Source organism: Astatotilapia calliptera, chromosome 7, assembly GCF_900246225.1.
Source record: "Astatotilapia calliptera chromosome 7, fAstCal1.2, whole genome shotgun sequence".
In the NCBI taxonomy this organism is placed as follows: Eukaryota; Metazoa; Chordata; class Actinopteri; order Cichliformes; family Cichlidae; genus Astatotilapia; species Astatotilapia calliptera.
Window position 1 is genome coordinate 40,004,459 of NC_039308.1, and position 23,347 is coordinate 40,027,805.

General features: G+C 39.3%; 1 protein-coding gene across 6 annotated transcripts in view; it reads left to right on the forward strand.

Annotated features, from left to right (window-relative positions):
• Window positions 1-23,347, forward strand: part of LOC113026206 (suppressor of tumorigenicity 7 protein homolog) — a 59,497-nt gene that overhangs the window by 751 nt on the left and 35,399 nt on the right. For 4 of the 6 annotated variants that reach the window (XM_026174710.1, XM_026174711.1, XM_026174712.1 and 1 more), the window contains exons 1-2: window positions 14,654-14,693; window positions 20,924-20,959. The exons of 1 other annotated variant lie outside the window; for it this stretch is intronic. In XM_026174710.1, coding sequence (XP_026030495.1) covers window positions 14,669-14,693; window positions 20,924-20,959 — 61 coding nt within the window. In that variant the 5' untranslated portion in view covers window positions 14,654-14,668. Of the gene's footprint in view, window positions 1-14,653; window positions 14,694-20,923; window positions 20,960-23,347 lie in introns of those variants that run through there. One more of the 6 variants, XM_026174714.1, reaches the window with a different exon arrangement.

Here is a 23,347-nt window from a genome sequence, read left to right on the forward strand (position 1 = left end):
GCGAGCTCAGGGTTGTAGTTGGCATGTTGTGTCTCCGTGCCTTCACAGCAGCCGGTGGATTCGTCTCCTGTGACTGAGAGCTGAGCAGCAGATGGAAGAATGTGCTCTTTCAGAAAGCCAGCTGGCCCCGGCTAGAGAGGGCAAGAGAGCCTTTAGGCACAAATAAGCTGGTTGAAGAATTCGTGCGTGTGTTCGTATATAAACTGAATAGTCATGACAAAAAGCATGGGCGTAAAAGGTTAGTTTGACAGGTTCAATACGGCATGCCGGCAGCTGGCTCTCACCTTCCCACTGCTTTTCGTTGTACAATAAAGGGTTATTATTCTATTCTGTTCTTGCAATGAAAGGTGTTAATGCTGCTGCTGAATTGGCTGCCTGACAAACCGTAATCCTCCCTGAGAAGTCTGGAAAGGCATCAAAGATTATTCTCTTAAGTAGGGATGTAGCAGTCCTTAAACCTAGACCGAAATCACGATAGAAACATCCACAGCATCTTTCGGGAATTCCATCTTCCTTTTACCATGATGACTGTCTGAGCTAGTAATTCCAGCGCTCTGTACTCTAAAGCAGGATATGGGGTATGAGAAACTTGAGTAAATACAAGATCCATTTTTAAATTGTGATTTTATTTATTAATGGAAGAAAGTCAGCTGGCCTCTCCCTTAGAGATAGGGTGAGAAGTTTGGCCATCCAGGAGGGGCTCAGAGTAGAGCTGCTGCTCCTTCACATCGAAAAGAGCCAGTTGAGGTGGTTCAGGCATCTGACAAGGATGCCTCCTGGGTGAGGTGTTCTGGGCATGTCCCACTGGGAAGAGGCCCCGGGGCAGACCCAGGACACGCTGGAGAGATTATATCTCTCGGCTGGCCTGGGAATGCCTTGGTGTTCCCATGGACAAGCTGGAGGAGGTGGCTGGAGAGAGGGAGGTCTGGGCTTCTCTGCTTGGGCTGCTGCCCCCGCAACCGGGCCCCGGATAAGCAGCAGCAGAAGAAGAAGATGGATGGATGGATAGAAGTTAGCCAAACCTCCCTGGCCCTATGTGGAGAAAGTAACTGGGTCCTTATAATTAACCATAACCCATTCTGATCTACTTGAGGACTGAAGGCATTTCATACAACTTGCCTTCACCTGTTCACACACATTTATACAAAGTGTTTTGTGTCTTGCTTTGACACACATCCACACAGGGGCGCCTCCAGAATTTTTTCATAGTGGTGGGCATATGTGGGGCACTAAAAAATATTGGGGTGGCACACCAAAAACAGAATTTCCAGTTTTATTATGCTGCTGTCAAATACAGGTTAGCTGAAAAATATGGCAAGAATTATAGAAAAGAATTATATGCATAGTTCATTTCCTGCTGTTAAAGTTAACATCATTGAAAATTGGTACATAAGAAAACCAAATCATAAGCAAATTTTGGTAGGGGGAGCAATTTTTATTTATTGATTAATTTTTTTTGGCAGAGGGTGGCCAGTAACCCCCCCCCCCCCCCCCTCCACCCCCGGCAAGATCAACAAGATGTATTTTTGGTACATGTGAAGCCTTTGTGTTCTTTTATGGTCAGGAGTGGGGGGGTTTTCCACCTTGGATCTCTCCTATTGATCCCATTTTTGTCCACTCTTTTTTTTATTTTTTTATTGTTAAATTATGAAAAGCAACCTTAAATGAGGCCTGCAGTTCTTTAGATGTTTTTTTTGGGGGGGGGGGAAATCTTTTGTGACCTCCTGTATGAGTCACTGATGTGGTGTCTATAGACGGGAAATTGAATCAACTTTTCTGGAAGATCATTCGTATCTCAATGTCTGGATAGTATTGGTGTCGAACGTTTGTTAACCCTAGAACACTAACCTATGGTTTTGTAACAGTATCGCTAATGATGGGTGTATTTTACCTTATGATAAAACATACTTCCCATCAAGAAAGTGCAACAACACATGACAGATTGTATAGCAGGAAATAAAAGAAAAATACTTCAATGTCTCATAAAATTAAAAAAAGGTTTAAAATGAGTGAAAAATTAGGGAATCCTTAACAACAACAAAAATCCTAAAATATTATTAATAATAATTATGATTAAAAAGCAACTGTATTTCGGTTATTTTTTAAATTATCATTATTATTTTCTCAATTGGCTGCAAGTAATTTTAAAATTGTTTTAGTGTTCTAAAACCTTTTAATATATAATTCTCAAGCAGGACACCTAGTACTTGTACCTGTTGATCTTATACCGTAGTATTCGGACCATAAGGTGCACTGGATTATAAGGCGCACTGTCGATGAACAGGTCTGTTTTCATACATAAGGTGCACGGGATTACAAGGCGCATTAAGCAAAACAGTCAGATAAGTCAAACTTTACTCAACTCATTCTTCTTGCTTCCTCCACTTCTGTACCATTGATTCATTAATGTTGAATTCTCTGGCAGCTGCTCTATTCCCATGTTGTTGCAGCACATTAATGACTAACCTCTATTGTGGATGGATTATCTCAGTTGTTCTCCTGACTGAAGTTTGGTCCGTTTACAGCATCCTGCCATGTGATTGCATTTGTCCCTAACCGTTGGGAACCCTCACTTTAATTTTTATCAATTGGAAAAAAGTTAGCATTCATCCTTCAGCTTCACAGTGTTTATGTTATGCTAACATAGCTGTGTTGCTAGCGATCACGTAGCACATCATTATGCACCAGCTAGTAGAGCAGGGCGATATGGCCAAAAATATTTATCACGATATATATGAAAATTTACGATAACGATATAACTGACGATATAATTGATGCGAGACAAAATACAACTCCACAACATTACTAGCGCAAAAAGACAACCTTCCATTTATTTTCACTTAAACAAGAAGCTGGTTTTTATGTACATTAAAGCTTTATAAAAATGTAACAGTGCAAATGCAAATTCCTTGCTGAAAGTTTAACCAAAAGGCATTTCCAGTAGAAATGGGCTGACATATCCTGAGCATAACCATGTATAATATCCACTGAAGTTAAAAAGAGGTGCTTTGCAACATTAAACTGCAGTGTGCAGTATGTATTTTTCGGACCATAAGGTGCACAGGATTATAAGGCACATTAATCGAAACAAAGCAGTCAGATAAATCAAACTTTATTAAACTCATTCTTCTTGCTTCCTCCACTTCTGTACCATTGATGAATCAATGTTGAATTCTCTGGCAGCGGCTCTATTCCCATGTTGTTGCAGTATATTAATGACTAACCTCGTATTGTGGATGGATTATCTCAGTTGTTCTCCTGACTGAAGTTTGGTCCGTTTACAGCATCCTGCCATGCGATTGCATTTGTCTCTAACTATCAGGAACCTTAACGTTAACTTTTATAAGTGGAAAAGTGTTAGTGTTCGTCCTCCAGCTTCACTGTTTATGTTATGCTAACATAGCTGTGTCGCTAGCGATCAGGTAGCACATAATTATATACCAGCTAGCCCAACTTCAGTAACCCTACAAACGTCACTGCTGTTTAGTTTCCTCTCTTCATTTATGTTGGACGTGATAGCAGAGCTGTACGTTTGAATTTTTTCAGAAATCTCTCAGTCAGAACATGCAATATCATGCTTAGGTAACTAGCGAGCTAACTTCCGCTAGCTTCCTGCTAACTTCTAACTCCGTTAAATGTAATACATTTTGTTTTCATGCATGCCTGGAAGTTAAACTTCATAGTTACACCTGGTTAAGCAGCAATGCTGATCGTTTTATTAAAGATGAAAGAATTTAGACAGTTTTTAACTCTCAGTGATGCTGCAGTGTTCGTTTGACCTGAAATATACGGAGTTTAGGACCCAGATTACTCGCAGATTTAAGAGCATCTTAGTCCGACAAATACGACAATAACGACGGCCGCTTGCATGTTCTGCAAAAAAATGTGCTTTGTCGTGTATCTGACGGACAAACACCAAACCAGTTCCACATCACTGAAGTTGCACCATTTTTACAAACCAATTCTAGTTCATCTGTTTCACTCAACAGTCGGCCATGTGCGTATGAAAACAAAGGCTCTGCGCATGCGCATTTTACTCATATTCTATCGCGATATTTCATTTTCCTATCGTTGCCTAAAATTATACCGGTATTACCGTGAACGGTATAATATGGCCCAGCCCTACCAGCTAGTCCAACTTCAGTAACCCTACAAACGTCCCTGCTGTTTAGTTTTCTCTCTCCATTTATCTTGGAAGTGACAGCAGAGCTGTACGGTTTAATTTTTTCAGAAATCTCTCAGTTAGAACATGCTATATCATGTTTAGCTGGAAACTAGTGCGCTAACTTCCTGCTAACTTCTAACTCTGTTAAATTTAATAAATTCTGTTTTCATGGATGCCTGGATGTTAAACTTAATTGTTACACCTAATAAAGCAGCAACACTGATCATTTTATTACAGATGAAAGAATTTAGACAGTTTTTAACTCTCAGTGATGCCGCAGTGTTTGTTTGACTTTAGGACCTGACGCGGACAGAGCTTCAGACCCAGATTACTCAGGCTCCTGACTATGGTAGCCATAATGCTCCGACAATCCATCAAGTGGTCGGCTTCGTAGCTTACCAAAGTCGTACTAAAACATTTTTTGACAGATTTTTGAGCGCCATGTACCACATATAAAATCCGTTCGAGGTCAGTAAGCACAACCAAAACTCATACATAAGGTGCACCAGATTATAAGGCACACTGTTGATTTTTGAGGAAAATTAAAGGATTTTAAGTGCGCCTTATAGTGCGGAAAATACGGTATAATATTTGTAATTAGGCTAAGCAGACATTTGAATACCGTTTTGGTATTTTATTCTTTACTTGCTGTCAGGACAGTTAAACATTACCGGGGCTCCAAATGAAATAATAAGGCTAAAATGTCTTACACCAGCGGCCCCCAACCTTTCTTGCGCCACGGACCGGTTTATGCCCGACATTATTTTCACGGACCGGCCTTTAAGGTGTCGCGGATAAATACAACAAAATAAAACTAGTACCGGTACCGAAAAAAAGAATATTTATTCATAACACACGTGAAAAGACCCAGGAAAACCGAGTTAACGATAACGACCGCTGTCTTACACAATTCATAATACAACTGTAACACTAGCAAGTCTGTTAAATTGCACAATCAGCACTTTTATCAGCATCTGAAGATGGGTTGAGCTAGAGTAACTTTTTTCTAGTCTTACTAACCAAAGCATTCAAGGATACACATATTCATGAAATGCTTTTCATACTACGCTTTTACTTTCACTACTTTTGCTACTTTGTCTGCAGCATCAAAGTGGCATCAAAAAAGAAATAAGTAAAGGGCTGTTTTTCCCCAAAGACTTCTATACAGCTGGGCATTAGGGGTGTGCAATGTAGCCCCAAAAATTATGCCATGATACTTCAAGAAACTTTGCAATTATATATGTGTTAGAAAAACCCCCATAACAGTAAGTCAAATATAAGCACAAAATTACAGTGTTTTAGTAAAATTGTAAAATTACTACTTAGCATTTCAGTTTAACAGTAGATAAAATGACTTAGCCAGGTCACTTTTCACTAGCTTCACAATATTGTGTATAATGAAATTGAAATTGGAAAATAATTTTAGCCCTGGGATGTTAAATCTTGGTTCGAGCTTTTTAAGCAGCTGCTTATATCCTAGTCTACTTATCTACATCAGTAATTTCCATCCACCATTTATTGAAGTTCTGACCATTACTTCCTTCCAGAGTTGCTGGTTTCTTCTATCTGTAAGGGAAGAAATGCAGGTTTAAAGCACATCTGTGTTGGCTTCCTTTGCAAACCCTGAAACTATATCCCTTCTTTATATACAGTCTGTGGTTTAAACCTCCTCTTTGCCAGAGTCAGCCAGTCAGAAGAAAGTTGGCTTAAAGGTAGAGTAGCTAAAATGGTTCGTTTCAGACAGGAAATTAACGAATTGTCTGCTACAAAGGATTAGTTTGAAATGTAAATCATGCAAAGCTAGGAAGAAAACAGTTGGATATAATAATAATTATGTCACCTTTATTGTCTTAATCAAAGTGATTTGAGTTTTTGGTAGCTGAAAAATGTCTTCGTTTGCAGAACATGTAAGCAAGTTTTGAAGTGAACAATCAATAGATTATGAAAAGCATGTATAAAATTCTCAGTGAGTCAGACATTGGTGTCTTCTAAATGTGGTCAAAGAAAAAAAAAATCATGTCAAGCCAAACTGGATATCTGAACATGGGTTTTGTATCTTTTCGGCATATCCTCATTGTATTAGATTTAACTAATGGCATACATACAGTCTCAGCTGGCTGTAAATATTATTTCATTAAATTTCACAGTGGGGACGTTGAATGGAACTGAAACCCCACAGCTACGATGTGCCCTCGCCATCGTGCTGTTACATATCTGAGTTTGAAATAAAAAAAATTCTGCAGTCAGTTAGAGATGATAACACACAACAGCTTGTCATGCTTGACCTTTTCTTACAGTTGATCTTATGGGACACATCATGCAAGGTGTTGAATTGATAACACAGTTTCACTTCCTCTTCCTGGCTGACACCAGTATATGCTTATAATATTTCTTCTTATTTCCTCCTTTACAATGAGAAATAAGAGCTTGTGGGATTCCCTCCCTTAAAACTGGCCAAGGTACTTCATCTAATCTCCATTTAGTTAGCCGTCACTCCTCATTAAACCTGTCCTTTTGCATCTTCCTTAGGTGATAAAAGTGATTAGCAATAACTTTACAACAAATCCCTTTTGTGGGTAGGAAAGCGAGACAACATGTTATGTAGTTGCTCTATGTTTTGATAAAGGGCATCTTATTTCATTATAGTGTTCGCTTGAATATAAAAAAAAACAAAACTGCATGACTGCTTACAAAACATGTTGTATACAGTGGAATAAACCCTAATTATAAACTTATTAGAGAAATATTTTATTACAGTGCTGCTGATTTTGCTGTGACTAAATCCTCTGTTTGGATGAAGCCAGGAAATCTTCTGTGAACAAAAACAAAACCTCCTGACAAAGTTTCTACCAATTTTATTTTTAATGCATATTCAACTCTTTCAAACTTGGTAGCTTGGTAAATATGCAGGGCACACTAATCAGCTCTGCTGCTTGACTTTCCTGAGAAGGTCAACAAATGTTACTATGACTTTATAGCAACATTATGCAGAATTGTCTCACAGTATAAGATGCATGTTCTCATTTTTTTTTCGTGATGACGAAATATGGTGGTAATAAATTGCTCTGTTAAGCAAAAGTAAAACCTGCGTCTCATATAGTATACCAAACTGTCTATTGAGGCATATTTTAATGCAGATTACACTGAATTGAAGCTCATGTTGGCCTTCTCCTCACTGTGTGTATTAGATGGCAAAACTACACTATTGTCTGCTTTCAACAAGCTCGTGATTTGCTTATGCAGACGGCTTTGTGCTGAGTATCTGGTTCATTAATGATAATTTATCCAACCACTTGAGTCTTTTCACGCACACGCAGCAGCTCTCACTCTATCTGGACCCAATGGAGGCTCTGCCAGCTTCTTTTTACAGAGTATGTGTGATCTCAGACTGTGACAGCGGAAAATAATAGTCAGGTCTTTTACAGCTAATGAGTGGGGGTCGTGTCAGTTCCCTCACCTAAACCAATGATTGGTGTTTCCAGAGGTGTCTGAAGTGGGCAATTTTCTGTTGTTTTCCATGTGTGAGAAAGGGAATATCCAACCTGATTCTTCCAGAAATCTCCAGAGTTGATGGTTTCATAGATTGCTTGGCGCATTCACTGGGTACATCCGCGGTAGGGAAGAAAAAACTTAGACTAGTGGTAAAATAAAGTCACCTAAAATATAGACTGATGGACACATGCCTTTTTTGTTGTTGATTACTAACCAATCCACAGTGTAAAAACAATGGTAATGAGGACCGCCCTCAACAGTAAGCTGTTGAAACTGCCTTGACCTCCAGAATGGGCACCGTCATTTTGATGCACAGCTATAATACTCAAAATGTCAGAGTATAAGAAATTGAAGTTTAAAGGGAAGATTTACATACCATTTTTTTGATTGTGTAACATTGCTTACTAACCAATGCAGCAGAGCTATAATTGAACAATTTGTGTGGGGAATACTTGCAGGCTGATAATGTGATAAATTGTGTTTGGATTCAGACACATTCTTCAGGGCATTTTTCCCAAGCTTCATATTCCCCAGAGAAATAATAAATGCATCAGAAATAAAATCTCTTTGAAGACTGAATTTTTTTTCCTACTGTGAAAATGTTTCAAAAATGTCAGCCTGGGATAGAGAAATGATGATTCTGTACTGAGAGGAAGGTCCACAACTCTGATACCAACAAAAATACATCAAATATGCTCTTACATATGTTTATTTATTTGGACATGTGTAGTGAGAAATTAAACACACACACCTCCATTCTACTAAACACACTAAACACTACAGCATAAAATCAAGTTGTCTCAGATTGAATGAAGAATATAAGAAATGCTCTGAGTCAGCTGTGCGACGTGACACTGGCAACCACAGCACACATTCACCACAAAGCCAGATCAGACTGGTCAGAAACCTTTATTTAGAACCTGTGCAGCACACTGGTAACATGATCTCAGCCAGAAAAGTTAGCTCTACCTTTGACAGAGCATACAGCTCCGCCCTGCCTGAAAAGGTCCACAGGCTGAGTGGTTTTCTGCACAGAGCTATACACAGGGAGAACTTTCACATCAGAAACCCTTGATCACCCTTTAGACTGAAGGGTTATTTGAGAAGAACACTTCAGAGCCTAACAGCTGGTTGGTTAATATCTGACCTTCCATGTCTATAACTGCCCCGGCCAAATGAGAAAAGTCTTTTGGACTGTTGTGTAGGTACACTGCCTTTACACTGATGAGGGAAATGCAGGTAAAATCCATTGTCCTGTATGAATCTACTCAAAGAATTTATAGCAGTCATGAAGGAAAGGGTGTGATGAAAGATGTAGGGAGGGTAAAGAGAGTCATAGAAGCTAAAAAGTGTTTGTTTTTTGTTTTTCTTCCCAAAGTTGGAATATGGACTCCATCTCCTGAACTTGCTGTAGCTCAGTAGACGGAAGTCTTTTCATATTTTTTGATATCAGTATGTAAAATGGAAGTTGGACTGTTTAGATTTTAAGATACCAGCCTTATAAAATACACCACTTAATCAACTGTGGCCACAATCATGTTATACTGGCACATTTGTGCAGCAGATGGTGTTTGCAGCAGTTCAAGAAACTAGCTTCTCTGTATACAGGATGTAGTGGTGTGATAAAGATACTACATACAAACAGATAATACATACAGAAGATGCTGACATATTAACCACTTGTATTTGTGGTTGGTTTGGTTGATTTGTGCATTTTCTCAGCATAGCTGGCTGAATAATGAAACATAAGAACAAGAGCACTGAATTCATGATTTGGGTCCAGCATCTAAATGTTAAATAAACTATTTTATTTATTTATTTTTTATTATACTACTATTTGCTACATGCCAAAGGCAGACGTTCGTCAGAGAAGACTAACAGCCACAGTACGACAACATGAAGCAAGTGATTATTTCCCCACCCTCTGTTCCTCTTTCTGACTTCCTATTTTACATACAGAGACAGTTTGATGAATGACATGGCATGTGGTGTGTATTTAAATGCTGTTAAGGTTTTACTTCTTGCATGTATTTGAATCTATGCAAACTGATTAAAATTAGCAAGACTCTGTGTAAAACTAAACACAACCATCTGAGAGATGGGGGGGGCATCAGGCACTGTGTTTTGTCTCTTTCAGTATCAGTGCTGATGTGGCGATAGTATCTGGTGACAGCTATCAGTCATGAGAATACTGCTACTCCTTATTGGCGGGCATAAAAGTGAATGCATGATTTTGCAGCAGGGCGCGAATCAACCAATGCAATGCATCCAATGCATCTTGTAATAATTATTTTGTGTCTTCAGTATCATAAAAATGTCTTTCATTTTTCTGTTGTGAAGATAGCTAAGACTTCTTTGAGTCTCAATGTCCTGTTGACCTTCCAGTTTCATTTATCAGTGCTCGTTATAAGGCAAGGATGGTCCTGACTTTAGATCAGGTCACACAAAGTATTTCTGACCCAGTTAGCTAAACATATCACTGCATTTGAACAGTGACCATGTGTAGGTAATGAAAACTACACTGTCCGTCCTTCCTGTCCCGTGTGAGCATCTGGTAGTAGTAGCTGGGGACATGGTTGTTTAAAAAAAAAAAAAAAGACTCTGTTGTTGTGTGTTTGAGCCAGTGGGCACAGTCCATATCTCATACTAGCTAACTTGAAGTGCTCTAAATTAATTCTCATTAGGCCAGAAAAACCCAACACTTTCTATTCAACTTGTCATTCAAATGGTAAATTTGATATGCTGGATTGATGGTGTGTCAACTAGGGCTGGGCCATATCATACCGTTCACGGTAATACCAGTATAATGTTGGGCAATGATAAGAAAATGAAATATCGCGATAGAATATGGGTAAAAGTGCATGCGCAGTGCCTTTGTTTTCATACGCACATGCCGGAAAAAGCATGGCGGTGACGGAGAATGAGAAGGGCGAAAGTGGATCGTGGAATGAAACAGACGAACCAGAACTGGTTTGCAAAAATGCTGCAACTTCAGTGGTGTGGAACTGGTTTAGCTTTCGTCCGTCAGATACACAACAAAGCACTATTTTTGGTAGCGCATGCTAGCGGGCCGTCATTATTACCGTGTTTTTTGGAAAATATGGCACACTTAAAATCAATCCTTTGATTTTTCTGAAAATCGACAGTGCCCCTTATAATCCCGTGCGCCTTATGTATGAATTCTGGTTGTGTTTACTGACCTCAAAACGATTTTATGTGGTACACGGCGCTCGAAAATCTGTCAAATGTTTTAGTACGACTTTGGTAAGCTACGAAGCCGCACCGCTTGATGGATTGTCGTAGGATTGCGGCTATTGTAGGCAGGAGCCTCGCGGAGTGATACATACTGTGCTTCAACATAACTTTCTAAGTTTTGTGGATATTATACATGGTTATGCTGAGGATATGTCGGCCGTGGAACGTGGAAATGTCTTTTGGTTAAACTGTCAGCAAGGAATTTGCATTTGCACTGATAATTTTTTATATAACTTTAATGCACATAAAAAAAACAGCTCCTTGTTTAAGTGAAAACACATTGATGTGTTTTTTTTTTTTTTTTTTTTTTGCAATAATAAAGTTGTGGAGTTGTAAAGTATTTTGTCTAGTGTCAGTTATATCGTTATCGCGAATTTTCAAATGTATATCGTGATAAATATTTTTGGTCATATCGCCCTGCTCTAGTGTAGAAACATTGAAATGACACCAGCCATGGTTGGAAGGTCTTGGTCTCGTCCTAAAGTCTGCTAAGCTAAAAGAGGGGGTGAATTCTAATAGGTGTTAGATGCATTGACCTAACAAGGCTTATCTGCCCCAATTCTGTCTCAGACACTTTTGGGATATGTACCTAATTCTTTTTATAATTAGTTCTGCTTGTAATTTTTAAAAAATGGTATATTGGTGGGATGGCATATAGCATATGAGACTCAGGTGACATTGTTCTAATGTTTTGGTTCTTTCTAATATTTGTCTTGTGAAGCTCATACTTTTTTTCACCTCATTATCAACACATTCAACTCTACTGGAGCATCCTTCTCCTCCTTTTATGCTTCTCCTCATTTTTCTCTTGCCGAAGGATGGCCACACTCCTCTCACGCTTATTTCAGTTGCTTAGCAACCAGAAGGAGATGCTTTTTTGGGGTGATACTTTGTGGTGGAACCGGAGGCGAGGTGAGGTGTGTACTGTTCAGGAATTAATCGCTCATGAATGCAGTTCCACTGAAGAGAGGCCGTGTGGAGCACTATTTAAAGTAAAGCATTCATTGAAAGATGTCATTGTTCCTTTAGTCAATGCCTGACAAGTGTTCGAATTACCATTGGTTGGGTGAGCTAGGCCACTGTCAAATAAATCAACTAAATGAAAGAAAACAATTCATATGTTTTTGTCATTATTCATATGCACTTGTTTCATTTGTTCTTAGTACAAGAGTCCCCCTGCCTTTTACTGTCATTTACAGCTGTGCTAGTTTCACTTCTCTCTGTTCTGTTTCACTACCACCATTTATGTCTGTTTCACTTGCACAGAAAACAGAGGAAAGTGAAAGGAATATGAAGTTTTTTCATGTTGACAACACCACTCTACTTCACTGCAAGTGTAATAAAGTCTCCCCAATGAGTGCGACTCAATTAAAGCTGTTGGAGACATGGCAGTTTATTACAAAATGTGTAGTTTTCATTAGAACACTAAAACTAGAAAATGCATTTTCTCAACAAACTGCAGTGGGAATGCTGATGATAGCTGACTGTTTTGAGCTGAAATGAAATAATTGCTAAATGTTAAATTAAAAATATTGAATGAGCTGAAAAATAAAGAAATTTTCACCTGAAAACAAAAGTGTAGAAATGTTGAAAGCTGACATTCACACAGAAGAAGTTGAAAAGTAGCTGAACATGTTTAAAATGTAGATGAGAAAAAGCTGAATGATGACAAAACAACATTTGGAGTCAGACAAAGCTCCCAAAATACATCTGAAAATAAAACGCATCTCTATGGATTACTTAGAACATACTCCCATCACTTGGATCCACACAGTTCAAATAGTTTACATCTTTGGGCTTTGAAAGACAGCCTGTTGGAAAGAGAACAATGATGTCTACGTTTTGAGGGTGAAATGATGGCTGTAGAGCACAGGTGTCGAACTCCAGGCCTCGTTGATCCAACACAGCTGTTTAAATGGCTAAATTACCTCCTCAACATGTCTTGAAGTTCTTCAGAGGCCTGGTAACGAACTCATCATTTGATTCAGGTGTGATGACCCAGTGTGATATCTAAAACTTGCAGGACACCGGCCCTCGATGCCTGCTGTAGAGCAAGCACTGTGCACACAGTGGCAGTTGAAAAATAAGTTTTTAAGATGAATCTTGGCAGTGACAGACAGAGCTCATTAAGCAGGCAGGTGTGAGCCACCTGGGGTGGGGTGCCACTCCAGCCAATGGCACCCCACACAAACACGTGCCTGCCTGCTGCTGGTTTAAATAAACAGAAAAGTAACTCCGAAACAAATGCTTCCCAATAGGGCTGTTCAATATAACGATATATATCGGATGACGATATAAAAACGTCTATCGTTTCATTTTACACTATCGTTTGTTTCGTGGTGTCGCAAAATAAACTGTTTACGGCAATATTTTTTCATCGTTTTGATGGTCACTGTGGTGGCTATATTAATTTCTTAAAGTTCTCTCTTTCTCTTATATTTAATATAACCACACTACAGACGGATGAAAGAGCAGATTTTTTACGGATGAGAATTAAAAAAGAGCCGCCAGGTGCTAAAAAACAAACCTTAGACTCAAACGTTAGAACAGGCTTTTCCCCGCAGCACACCGTGTAATAAATACTCACAAAGAAAACGGCGGCCTTTACAACTTATGTCTAAAAATGTATAGTTTCATGCATCTGTTAAAACACTCGACTCCAGCTACAGGACGCGCAGCTGGAAACACTTCCCGCAAGACGAGCTGCCCGAGATTCACAGAATTTACAGAAAATGTTACATTTTTGTGATTTATATCGTTATCGGGACGATAGAATTCTTATATCGGGATATGAGATTTTGGTCATATCGCACAGGCCTACTTCCCAACAGAAAACTACAAGTAGTATTGACAAAATTCTTTCACTGCGAGCACCAGCAATGTCCAGTCTACAGAATTCTCAGTTCTCATGTCTGTCGAATTTATTATATGGACGTGGTGACAGTGTAAAGGCAGCCCGTACTTCTGATTTTCAGACGAATTTTGGGAGCCATTTTAACATTGGACTCTATGGAAAAGTTTCATGGAGGAGACTGTGCATTGGTGGCATTTATGAAAGAACCATAACATCCTTTACAATAACAATAACATTGGATGAAAGAGGGCAATGGTGCCGATATTTTGAGGGTAAAATGATGGTTGTAGACCAAACGCTGTGGACAACGCAGCAGTTTAAAGAGAAGATTTTAAGATAAATTTTTCCCTTGCTCCCACTCAAGCAGTTGACCTGTCTCACTCACATTAACATTCTGTCCCATACACACCCATTATAAACTCTGAAACGGGTGAAAAAAAGCACGAAACTTAAACTGGACCTGAAGAAAAAGTATAAAAGATATTAAAAAGACAAATACAAGCTGAATAGTTCAATGTTGTGGCTTCATTTTACAGTTTGAATGGTGTCTGTCGGTCAGTGTATGTGGAAGTAGTTAGAGTTGAAAGAGGAGTAAGTTGAATGAGAATTTGAAGATTCTCCCATTGAAATACATTGTAAATGTTTGTTGAAAATTTAAAAAATATAAAAGTTAAAAATGAGAAAAATACAAGCACACATGTCTAAAAGAAGAGGAATCTAACAGTGGTTGAACAGTGTTGAAGGAGATGGCGTACAAAAAACATAGGTAAGATGAAAAGTGGAAGAACAATACTGTGGATGCTTAATCAGCATCCACACTAAATGAAACAAAAATGGGAGCTGAGAGGAAACAGTAAGGCACACAAAATGTTAATGTAAAAGCCCAGCTGCAACACTTCCGTATGGAAAGAACCTCAAGTCACTTCAGTAAGTTTTTGCTTTGTTCTCCATTTCTTGAAATCTAAATTCTTTAACCTCCTAACACCCAAACTCCTTCTCTTTGCTATTTGGGCTGATTGGGACATGATGAATGTAAAAACAAAGAATGTTTGTTTAGCATGCTAATACCAGACCTTGCTGATCTGACATAAGAGCAGAGCACGCTGCATGTTGTAAAGTCCCAGCTTGCTTCCCCTCACCTCTCCAATTACACAAGGGGCAGCTCTCTCAAGCTGCCCCTTGTGTAATTAACAGAATCTCAGGAGTCTTTATTAAGAGTGGAAGGATTGTCAGTGCACTGCAAAGCTTGTTCATCTTATCAAGTCTACTCTGTTTCTCAAAACTTTTAATATTTCAATATAACATAGAGCTTACTGTATATGATTATTCGATTTTCTTCGAGGGGAAAAAACGTACTGGGGTTGTTCACTATTCTCATTTTAGCTCAGTATGAGAGTCATTTACAGCTGTGTCAGATCAGTCAAACGTGGCATGCTGTTGCAATGCTGTTGCAGGGTCCATGCTCAAAGATGCTAATCAGACACCAATCAGGCACCTGATGATCATTGCCTAGGGTCGCGGAACTTTTTTTAAAGTGTAAAGTGTTTTACAGTTTGAATAGAAGCCACTCATTAAAGATAATTATAGATGTTCCACCAGACATAGTTAAACCTATGACCAACAAGTAATGGGAGAATGATTAAAGTAAAGCTAACCTATAAAATGATTTTTCAGCAGTCATTTAAAACAAACTAGAGATTCAGCTGGACTGGCTGGACTGAGGAAGGCTATTTCAGGATATTGGTGCTACAACCCCAAGAGTGTCTTCTGGTTTTAAAATAAGAGGATGGAACAGAGATAGGGCTGAACGATTATGGAAAATAATCTAATTGCGATTTTTTTGCCCCAATATTGCGATTGCGATGCGATATGCGATTATTTTTTAAGGTCTTTGTCTTCTGTATTATTAAACAAAGACAAGCAATACATCATATAGTATGGCCAGAGATATTACATTAATTTTAAACTGTTCTTTCCTGGAAGACAGACCTCTGTTATGATGACATGAGGTGATGCATGAATTGATGACTGACATTTTTATTTAACTTCTTCAATCACAACAGTATATTTGAACATACACAATAGTTTATTTTTAGCTTACAAACATCTGAGCATAAAGTGCTGACAAGGAACCCTGGTGTAAACATTAAAATGAAAGTCAGTACAATGTGCAGATTGCAGAAATATACATAAAAAAAATCAGTGGCTTTACCACACTCAGTTTTTCGACATCTGTGAACTACTAGACAGTCATTCAATTAAAAAATAATATTAAATAAATAAAACGAATAAATAAAAAATACACACATCTTACTGATCTCTGCAGTCAGTAACATTACACATAAAGTGCAAACATAATAGCAATTGTATAAACACACACACAAACACGCCTTTAAAATTTAAAGGCGTGAAATTGGACGGTCTAGCCTTCTGATTAGCGTCACCGCTGTCTCGGTGGAGTTTAATAAACTCGGCCGTCTGCTTCTTGCTATCTAAAATATAACCAGACACTGGAGTAAATTCTCGACTGTCTCATACTTCTGTTTAATAAGTTTTCTGTTTGACGTTTAGTCAGCTGTGTGAAAACCAAGGAGGAACCCACCCGGGGGATTAATAAAGTTTTATTTTATCTAATCTAATAACTTTAATCTCAGCCAAACCGATTTACTCACGAACAAACAAAACACTGAAAAAAACCCAACAATAACATTTTTAGGTCGTCTAAGTGACTTATATATTACGTTTAACCCGAGCAGCGAAACTCCGCGGTGATCTGAAAATGATGTGCCGGGAGTTGTGCCGTTCTCGGCCGCATCAGTAACCCTCGAGCTCCCGGCTAGCTGTCGAGCTGGTGGGTAGCAGACGCCTCTGAAAACGTCAAAGCACTTTTGCAAATATGGGATATCTTGATAAACCGAGCAGATATTTGATGTTTACACAACTACTTTCTCGCCTGAAAATATGTTAAAAGTTTATTTTGTGACCCAGAAAGATTAGTATGAGTAATTTTAAAACTTAGTAGCGGCCGCCATTGCTGGAAACTGGAGTTTGGCTGGGCCGCGCTATGAATTCTGGGATATGGTAGGCCACGAAGGACACACCCGACCCATCCTTCAAATTCGGGGAAAAGGAGGACGCATTTGTCGGCTACATTCGGAGGAGTCTACGAATTTGGACAGCCTTCGGCGCGTCGCTGTGACGTAATCGGTCTACAAATGCGGCCTCAGGAGGATGCAGCCCATGAATTTGGACATGTCCAGAGTATAATCGCAGCCTTTGCGGTTAGAAAATTGCACTTGATCATGTCGCGATATTATCGCAAATGCGATATATCGTTCAGCCCTAAACAGAGATGTTGATCAGATAATCTGAGGGGCTGTCTGCTGTAATAATGTCTCAGTAGCTCTGCTATATAAACAGGAGTCTGACCATGTAGAGCTTTATATGTTAATAATAGAATTTTAAAGTGACTTCTGAATTTTGCTGGAAGCAAGGTGTGATATGTCCAAAATGATGCCAATGTTCTTGGCATATTCTGATTCTGATATGTTTTGATATCGCTAGTGAGTGAGCTGATGTAATGACTGACCTCTCTGAAGAAGTTGCTACCAAGTTGCTAAGAACCACAGTTTTAGGCCAGAATTGAGATGGAGGGAATTTGAGTGAGGCACTGAATGAGAAAATACTGTTGTTAATATAGTGGCATGGTCAGAGATGTCTAGTAGGACTAAAAGAATATTCACCTCTATCCGAGTGTATAAGACTGCCATTAGTAGTCAAGTCAAGTCAAGTCAAGTCAAGTCAAGTTGGCTTTATTGTCACTTCAACCATATACAGTTTAACAGTACACAGTGAGGCGAAACAACGTTCCTCCAGGAACCAAGGTGCTACATGCAACATAAATTTACAACATAAATTAACAGAAAACTCTAAACTAGCTAACTAAGAGGCCTAGTTAGCTGGCTAGCAGAGACAAGACAGACTGACCTAACATAAATTACAACATAAATTAACAAAAAACTATCTAACTATCTAAGGAAGACTTTTTTTTTTTTTTGTTATCAGACAGCAGACAACAAAGTGCACATGCAAATGTGCAAACAAGAGCAGCAAGTGACAGTGTGACAAAAAAAAGCAAAACACAATGTAACATAATAATAAGGTTTTGTGATGATGAGTTGAGGTAGTGGAGGAACAGTAAACATTCCTTTTATATATTCAGTAATAGAGTTTTAGTGCTGTGGTTTCATCGGTAACCAGAATTTATCAAAGACATTGTTTCTCTTCACCAACTGAAAGAGGTGATGAATGACAACTTTCTCAAGGCTTTTTAAAAAGAATGGCAGTTTGGAAATGGGTCTGCAATTATCTAAAACAATGGGATTTAGGGAGGTTGGTTTTTTTTTAAATGTCAATTGGGCTGGAAGACATGCACATATATGAGACTATTGATAATAGAAAAAGTATGTGTTAATATGGGCACAACAGAAAACTGAAATTTCAATCTGGCATTCAACAGGAAGAAAGCATGGACAGTCTCTTGGGGGCGGGTGGGTTTAGTAGGTCAGCAGAGCATATGCTGTGCAACTTTGAGACAAGTGGTGATGGTGGAGCAGCAGTATTAGCATGTTAGTGTGGAAGAGTAAACTGTGGAGGCCAATTACATTAAGCATTTTCTGGTGTTTTATGCTTTCTATATACAGTACACCTGCCAAGGAGAACAGCCCTGATTTAAACATGTTTAGGATGTTAGATATTAACTAAGAGTAACACAATAAGCACCCTATCACTTATGACTATTGAATGGTAGTTGGAGTTTTAATGGTCAATGGCTTTTCTCCGTAGAACACCAGGAGGCAGTTGGTACTCGAGGTAGCACATTTTTCACAGGAGTTTCATTTTGATAAGTGTGTTTTTTATGTGGGACGTAGATTGTAGAGTGTAACAGGATAGCAGTGATTTTTAACATGTAAAAATAGCATAGTGATATGTGGCTAAACTCTGTGTGCTAAGAACGGGCACATGCGCTATGTTCTTCCATTAGTAGGTAGGTGGGCCCAGAGGTAAGCGTGTGGCTAGGGTTCATGGAAATGATAGATTAAGATGTAAATATGTAGCTATATTTCATATAAGATGTAAATCTTAAAATATTTTTTTATTATCCTAACCTAACACCAGATTTTCCTTATAAGAAAACTATGTTTTGACTCAGTACTGCTGATTTCACATATTTTAACTTAGTAGCAGGGTTAGAGAAGGGGTCTCTTGCCTGTGGTTGAAGAACAAAGACGTGGTGGAGGAGGAGGAGGAGGAGGTGGGTGTATGAGACACAAAAGATGAGAGGCCTCCAACAGTACACGCTCGTCTCTTCAGCAGCTGAGCTAATCCACATGCTAGCTGTCTTCATCGTATTCACAGTGGGGGCCATTAAAGTGTCCGGCTGGATGACCATTTATATATTTAGGTTTGTAGGCTGGTTGGACAGAAGCTGTTGTGCAGACTGTATCTATTCATTTCCCTAAAGCAGGTTTAGGGCAGATTGCCGCTGCACAGTTGCTGGGTTTTGTGTTTATTTTATTACATTTAGTACCAGTCTTCATTAAGGTGTTACAGTGTGCAATAACTGGCACCTCAGGGTATATGTGTGTCCTAAAAGAGGCGGATCATGGTGTCCTGAATACACTGACTAAACGGTTTCTTGGTACAATGCAGGTTTTTGTTTATTTAAAAATTTTTTTATGAATTTTTATAGTGCTTTAGATACGTGCTTACCTATAACTGTCAAACAGAGCAAACACCAATATTTATGCCACTGTACAGCAGTCTCATGACAGCAGGTGAGTAACGCTACCATTAAGTTTCTTTCTGTCTTCTATATAATTTCCACTTGCAGTTGCTCTGTTTAATTGTAATCTTACATAACTATCTACTGTGTGTTGTTGCTATTATTATTGTTATTATTATTGCTAAAATAATTCACATTATTGATAATATTGCGATTTAATCTTAAAGTCTTCTGTGCAAGTTTGATTGATGATGTTGTGATCATGGCAGAACATTTTTGTTCTGGCTCGCTGATGGCCGTGTGTGTGTGTGTGCGTGTGTGTGTGTGTGTGTGTGTGTGTGTGTGTGTGTGTGTGTGTGTCAATAGCAAGTAAATACACAGTAGTCTCCAATGCTCTGCTTCATACTTGTTTCAATTTGTCGAACTAACAGATGAAAGCCCCCAGCCCCCTTCGCTGCTTCATTGTGTGTGTGTGTGTGTCCTGTTTGTATCTGTAGCCCTACCTCTGCCTTTTCTCTCTTTCTCTTTTTTATCATCTAAATATGCTTCCCCCTTGCTTTCCCGTTTCTCGTCCATTCTCATATTTTCCTCTGTTATCTTTTTCTCATCTGCTCTTTTATTGCATCCAGTCTGCTTGTGTTTCTCCTTCTTTCTCCCCCCCCCCCCTTTCTTTTCCTCCTTTCCTCTCTCTCTCCATCTAGCAGTAGTTGTCAGTCAGTCTTTGACAGCTTTCTCTCTCTCCCTCCTCTGTCCTGACGTCACTCTCTGTTTGCATAGCTATTGTCTTACAACGGCTGCAGTAACAGTGGCAGGAGCTTCCTTGCCAGATTTTCTTTTTTCACTCCCTCCTTTTAGCTCTCCTCTCCCCAGGAAAAACTCTCCCTCTCCCCCACAATCTCACGGTCTCTCTCTTCATTAGTAAATCGTACAGTGGAATGAGAAGTGAGAGAGTGATGGAGAGGATAAGGAGGAGGAGGATATAGACTGCAGAAAAGCAGAGATGCAGTAGCTAGCCACAACCACTTCTCTGTGTCTGGATTTGCTGCGGCTGTGAAGGATTTCTGCCAGTTTTTATTTTATGTTTATTTAGTACTTGATTTAATCCTCCAAAAGCCTCCTTTTTTTGGCAGCTGCACTAGCTGTGTGTGTTTGTGTGTGTTTGGAGGAGGGCTTTTAAAGCAGCAACGGATAGCGGAGCTGGGGCATCTGGCTGTCTGGGAGGCAGCGACGGCCGGCTGGCTGCATTGTGTTGCTTTGATGACCCCCGCTGTGTAGCTGCCTGCTCATCAACCTCCCTTCTCTCTCTTTCTCTCTCACCCTCCCCTTTCTCTCTCCTCTCTTTTCTCCTCCTCCTCCTCTCTCTCCATCACAGCTCCCGGCCCAGCCATGTTCGGCACTGAGTCCTCATGTAAGTACCATCACCATCCTTCCGTCTGCCCTGTGTTTGTCTTTGTTTATGGACCTTTTATATTCTTGTGTGTGTGTTTTCTCTGAGGATGAGGAGGAAAGGGAATATGCTAGCTTTCCTCTTCTGTTGCGTTCCATCTTTCCTCATCTCCCTCTCCTCTCTTGTCTTCTTCCTGTTTTGCCTCCATGGTTGCTGGTGGCAGATTGCATGGGGAGAAATCTGGGATCTACCATTTTAGCACAGAGGGTCGGCACTACAAGCTAGCTGGACATGCTGACTGAACCGCCTACCCTGTATTCTCTCTGAGCCTTACCGTGTGTGCATTTCAAATTACCACAAAAAAAGGACCTCCCGTCTCTATGCATTTTCTGTCCTCTTCATAGTAATAGCTTGCTCTTTGAATGAACATGTGTTCTTGTGCATGTTTATGTGAGTGAGCATGTCAGAAGATGGATGCTTTGACCAGAGTTGCATCGTCTCCAGAAGCATCAGTCTGCGCTCTGCTTCTTTCTTACGGCTCAGTCAGATCGCTGCGAGGTGTGAGCTTAGCATTTCCTGTCTTAAATGCTACTGAATCAAGCATAGCACACTGCTCTTCTATATGTATGCACGTGTGTCTTTGGACACCAATCAGCCCCTCACCTCCCTCTGAAGTGTTACTAGTGTTGACGTTAAGGTGAGCCAGTGTACTTGTTTCTCCCATTACAGGAATCCTTTTTGCTTAGATCAATACTGTGATGGCTCACTCTACTACCTGCTCATTGTTTTCAGAAGGCCTGAGCTTATGTCATTGATCCTGTCTTGATTGCACAGTCGAGGCTAAAACTAACTTGTTTTGATGTGGGATCATAGCTAGCATGCACACCGGCAATTGCACCAGGAGTGGTTTAGAGCCTAATCTTTGTTTATGAAATGTGCAGCTGATTGGATGACACTGTGCAATATCTTGTAATGGCTTAATGTTGTTGTTGGTGGAGTTTTATTTATTTATTTTTTAAAGAAATTAAAAGTGGAGATCTTTAGATTTACAATTGCAGGCAGTCATTTTATGAATCAGAAAAGAAGCAATAACAACTTAGATGAAACTTGTGTAAAATATACAACTCCTGCTAATAGTTTAAAGTGTGCTTAGATGCTTAACATGTCTGACCTACCTTTGAACATGCACGCCATTTCCAAGGAAACATATTAATGGAAATGTTAGTGCATGCAAGCATAGACATCTTGCGTACTCCAACATCTGCATTTCCACTTAAATAAATAATACAAACATGACTATCAGTGCTTGGTTCATCTGAAATGACTCCAGGTTACAATGGCAATACGTCTTTAACTGGCAACAATCCTCTGAGGAAGTAAGTGGTGCATCCAAAATGGGGTTATGAAAATGGAAAATACACTTATTTTCCAGTGGAGGGAAAAAAAGTTAATAAATAAGATAACACTCTAGTCATTGCTTTAAAGATGTACAGACCAGTCATGCTTTAGTGCATAGTCAACTCCTGATGGTGCATTTCCATCCAGGGAAAAGCCCTGTAGTGCAGTAGTACTGTCTGATTTCAAATTAAATGGTGTTGTAGCTAACTCCCGCTTTAGATAGTAATTTGTATTTCTGTGCTTCATTACTTTTTCATTAGATATAATAATTTTATATCAGATGCACAGTTGTTTATGGACACCATTCTACTTGGCTGTAGCAGAGATGGTACCTGTGACCTTTATTTGGCAGCTTCTCCTCGCTGCCCGCTATTCTGAGTTCTGTCCCATTTTGACACAGGCCTGCCAGTCTTTCCATTTTGTCATGTCTGCAGTTTGATACAGGTCGGTTATTAAAGAATTACTGCGTGGTTTTTTTGTTTGTTTGTTTTTGTTTGTTATTAAACAGCAACTCAAAGGACATAATGCTGCATTAAATCTACAGCAAATCCATAACACAGACGAGAGGAGGTCAAGTATGAGTATAGTTCTGATCAGTTCACAGGATATGATTATAGGAGATCGTGAGCACAGTGTTTGCATTTCTTTATGAAAGGATGTACACTTATTTGACTGACGTTTTTAAAATTACAAGTCAGAGCTCGCGATCGTAAACATGCCTTGAACAAACACATTTACTAACTGTTGTGCTTTCCTTGTGGTCATCATACTCGGCCACCTGGCAAATTAAACTGGAAGTACTATCATGCAAAATTTGGCCAATCCCACTGATTCTTGTTTGAGCAATACTCTCACCAACACAGTGTATATGTAATGTTGGATGTGGATATTCTTATTTCCGCACATCTTTGCAGGAAGTCATTCGTGACTTCTTGGGTGTTTCCTGACAATAAGCACAGACAGACTACAAAAACACAACGTTCATTTGGCTCTTTAGGTTTAAGTAATAAA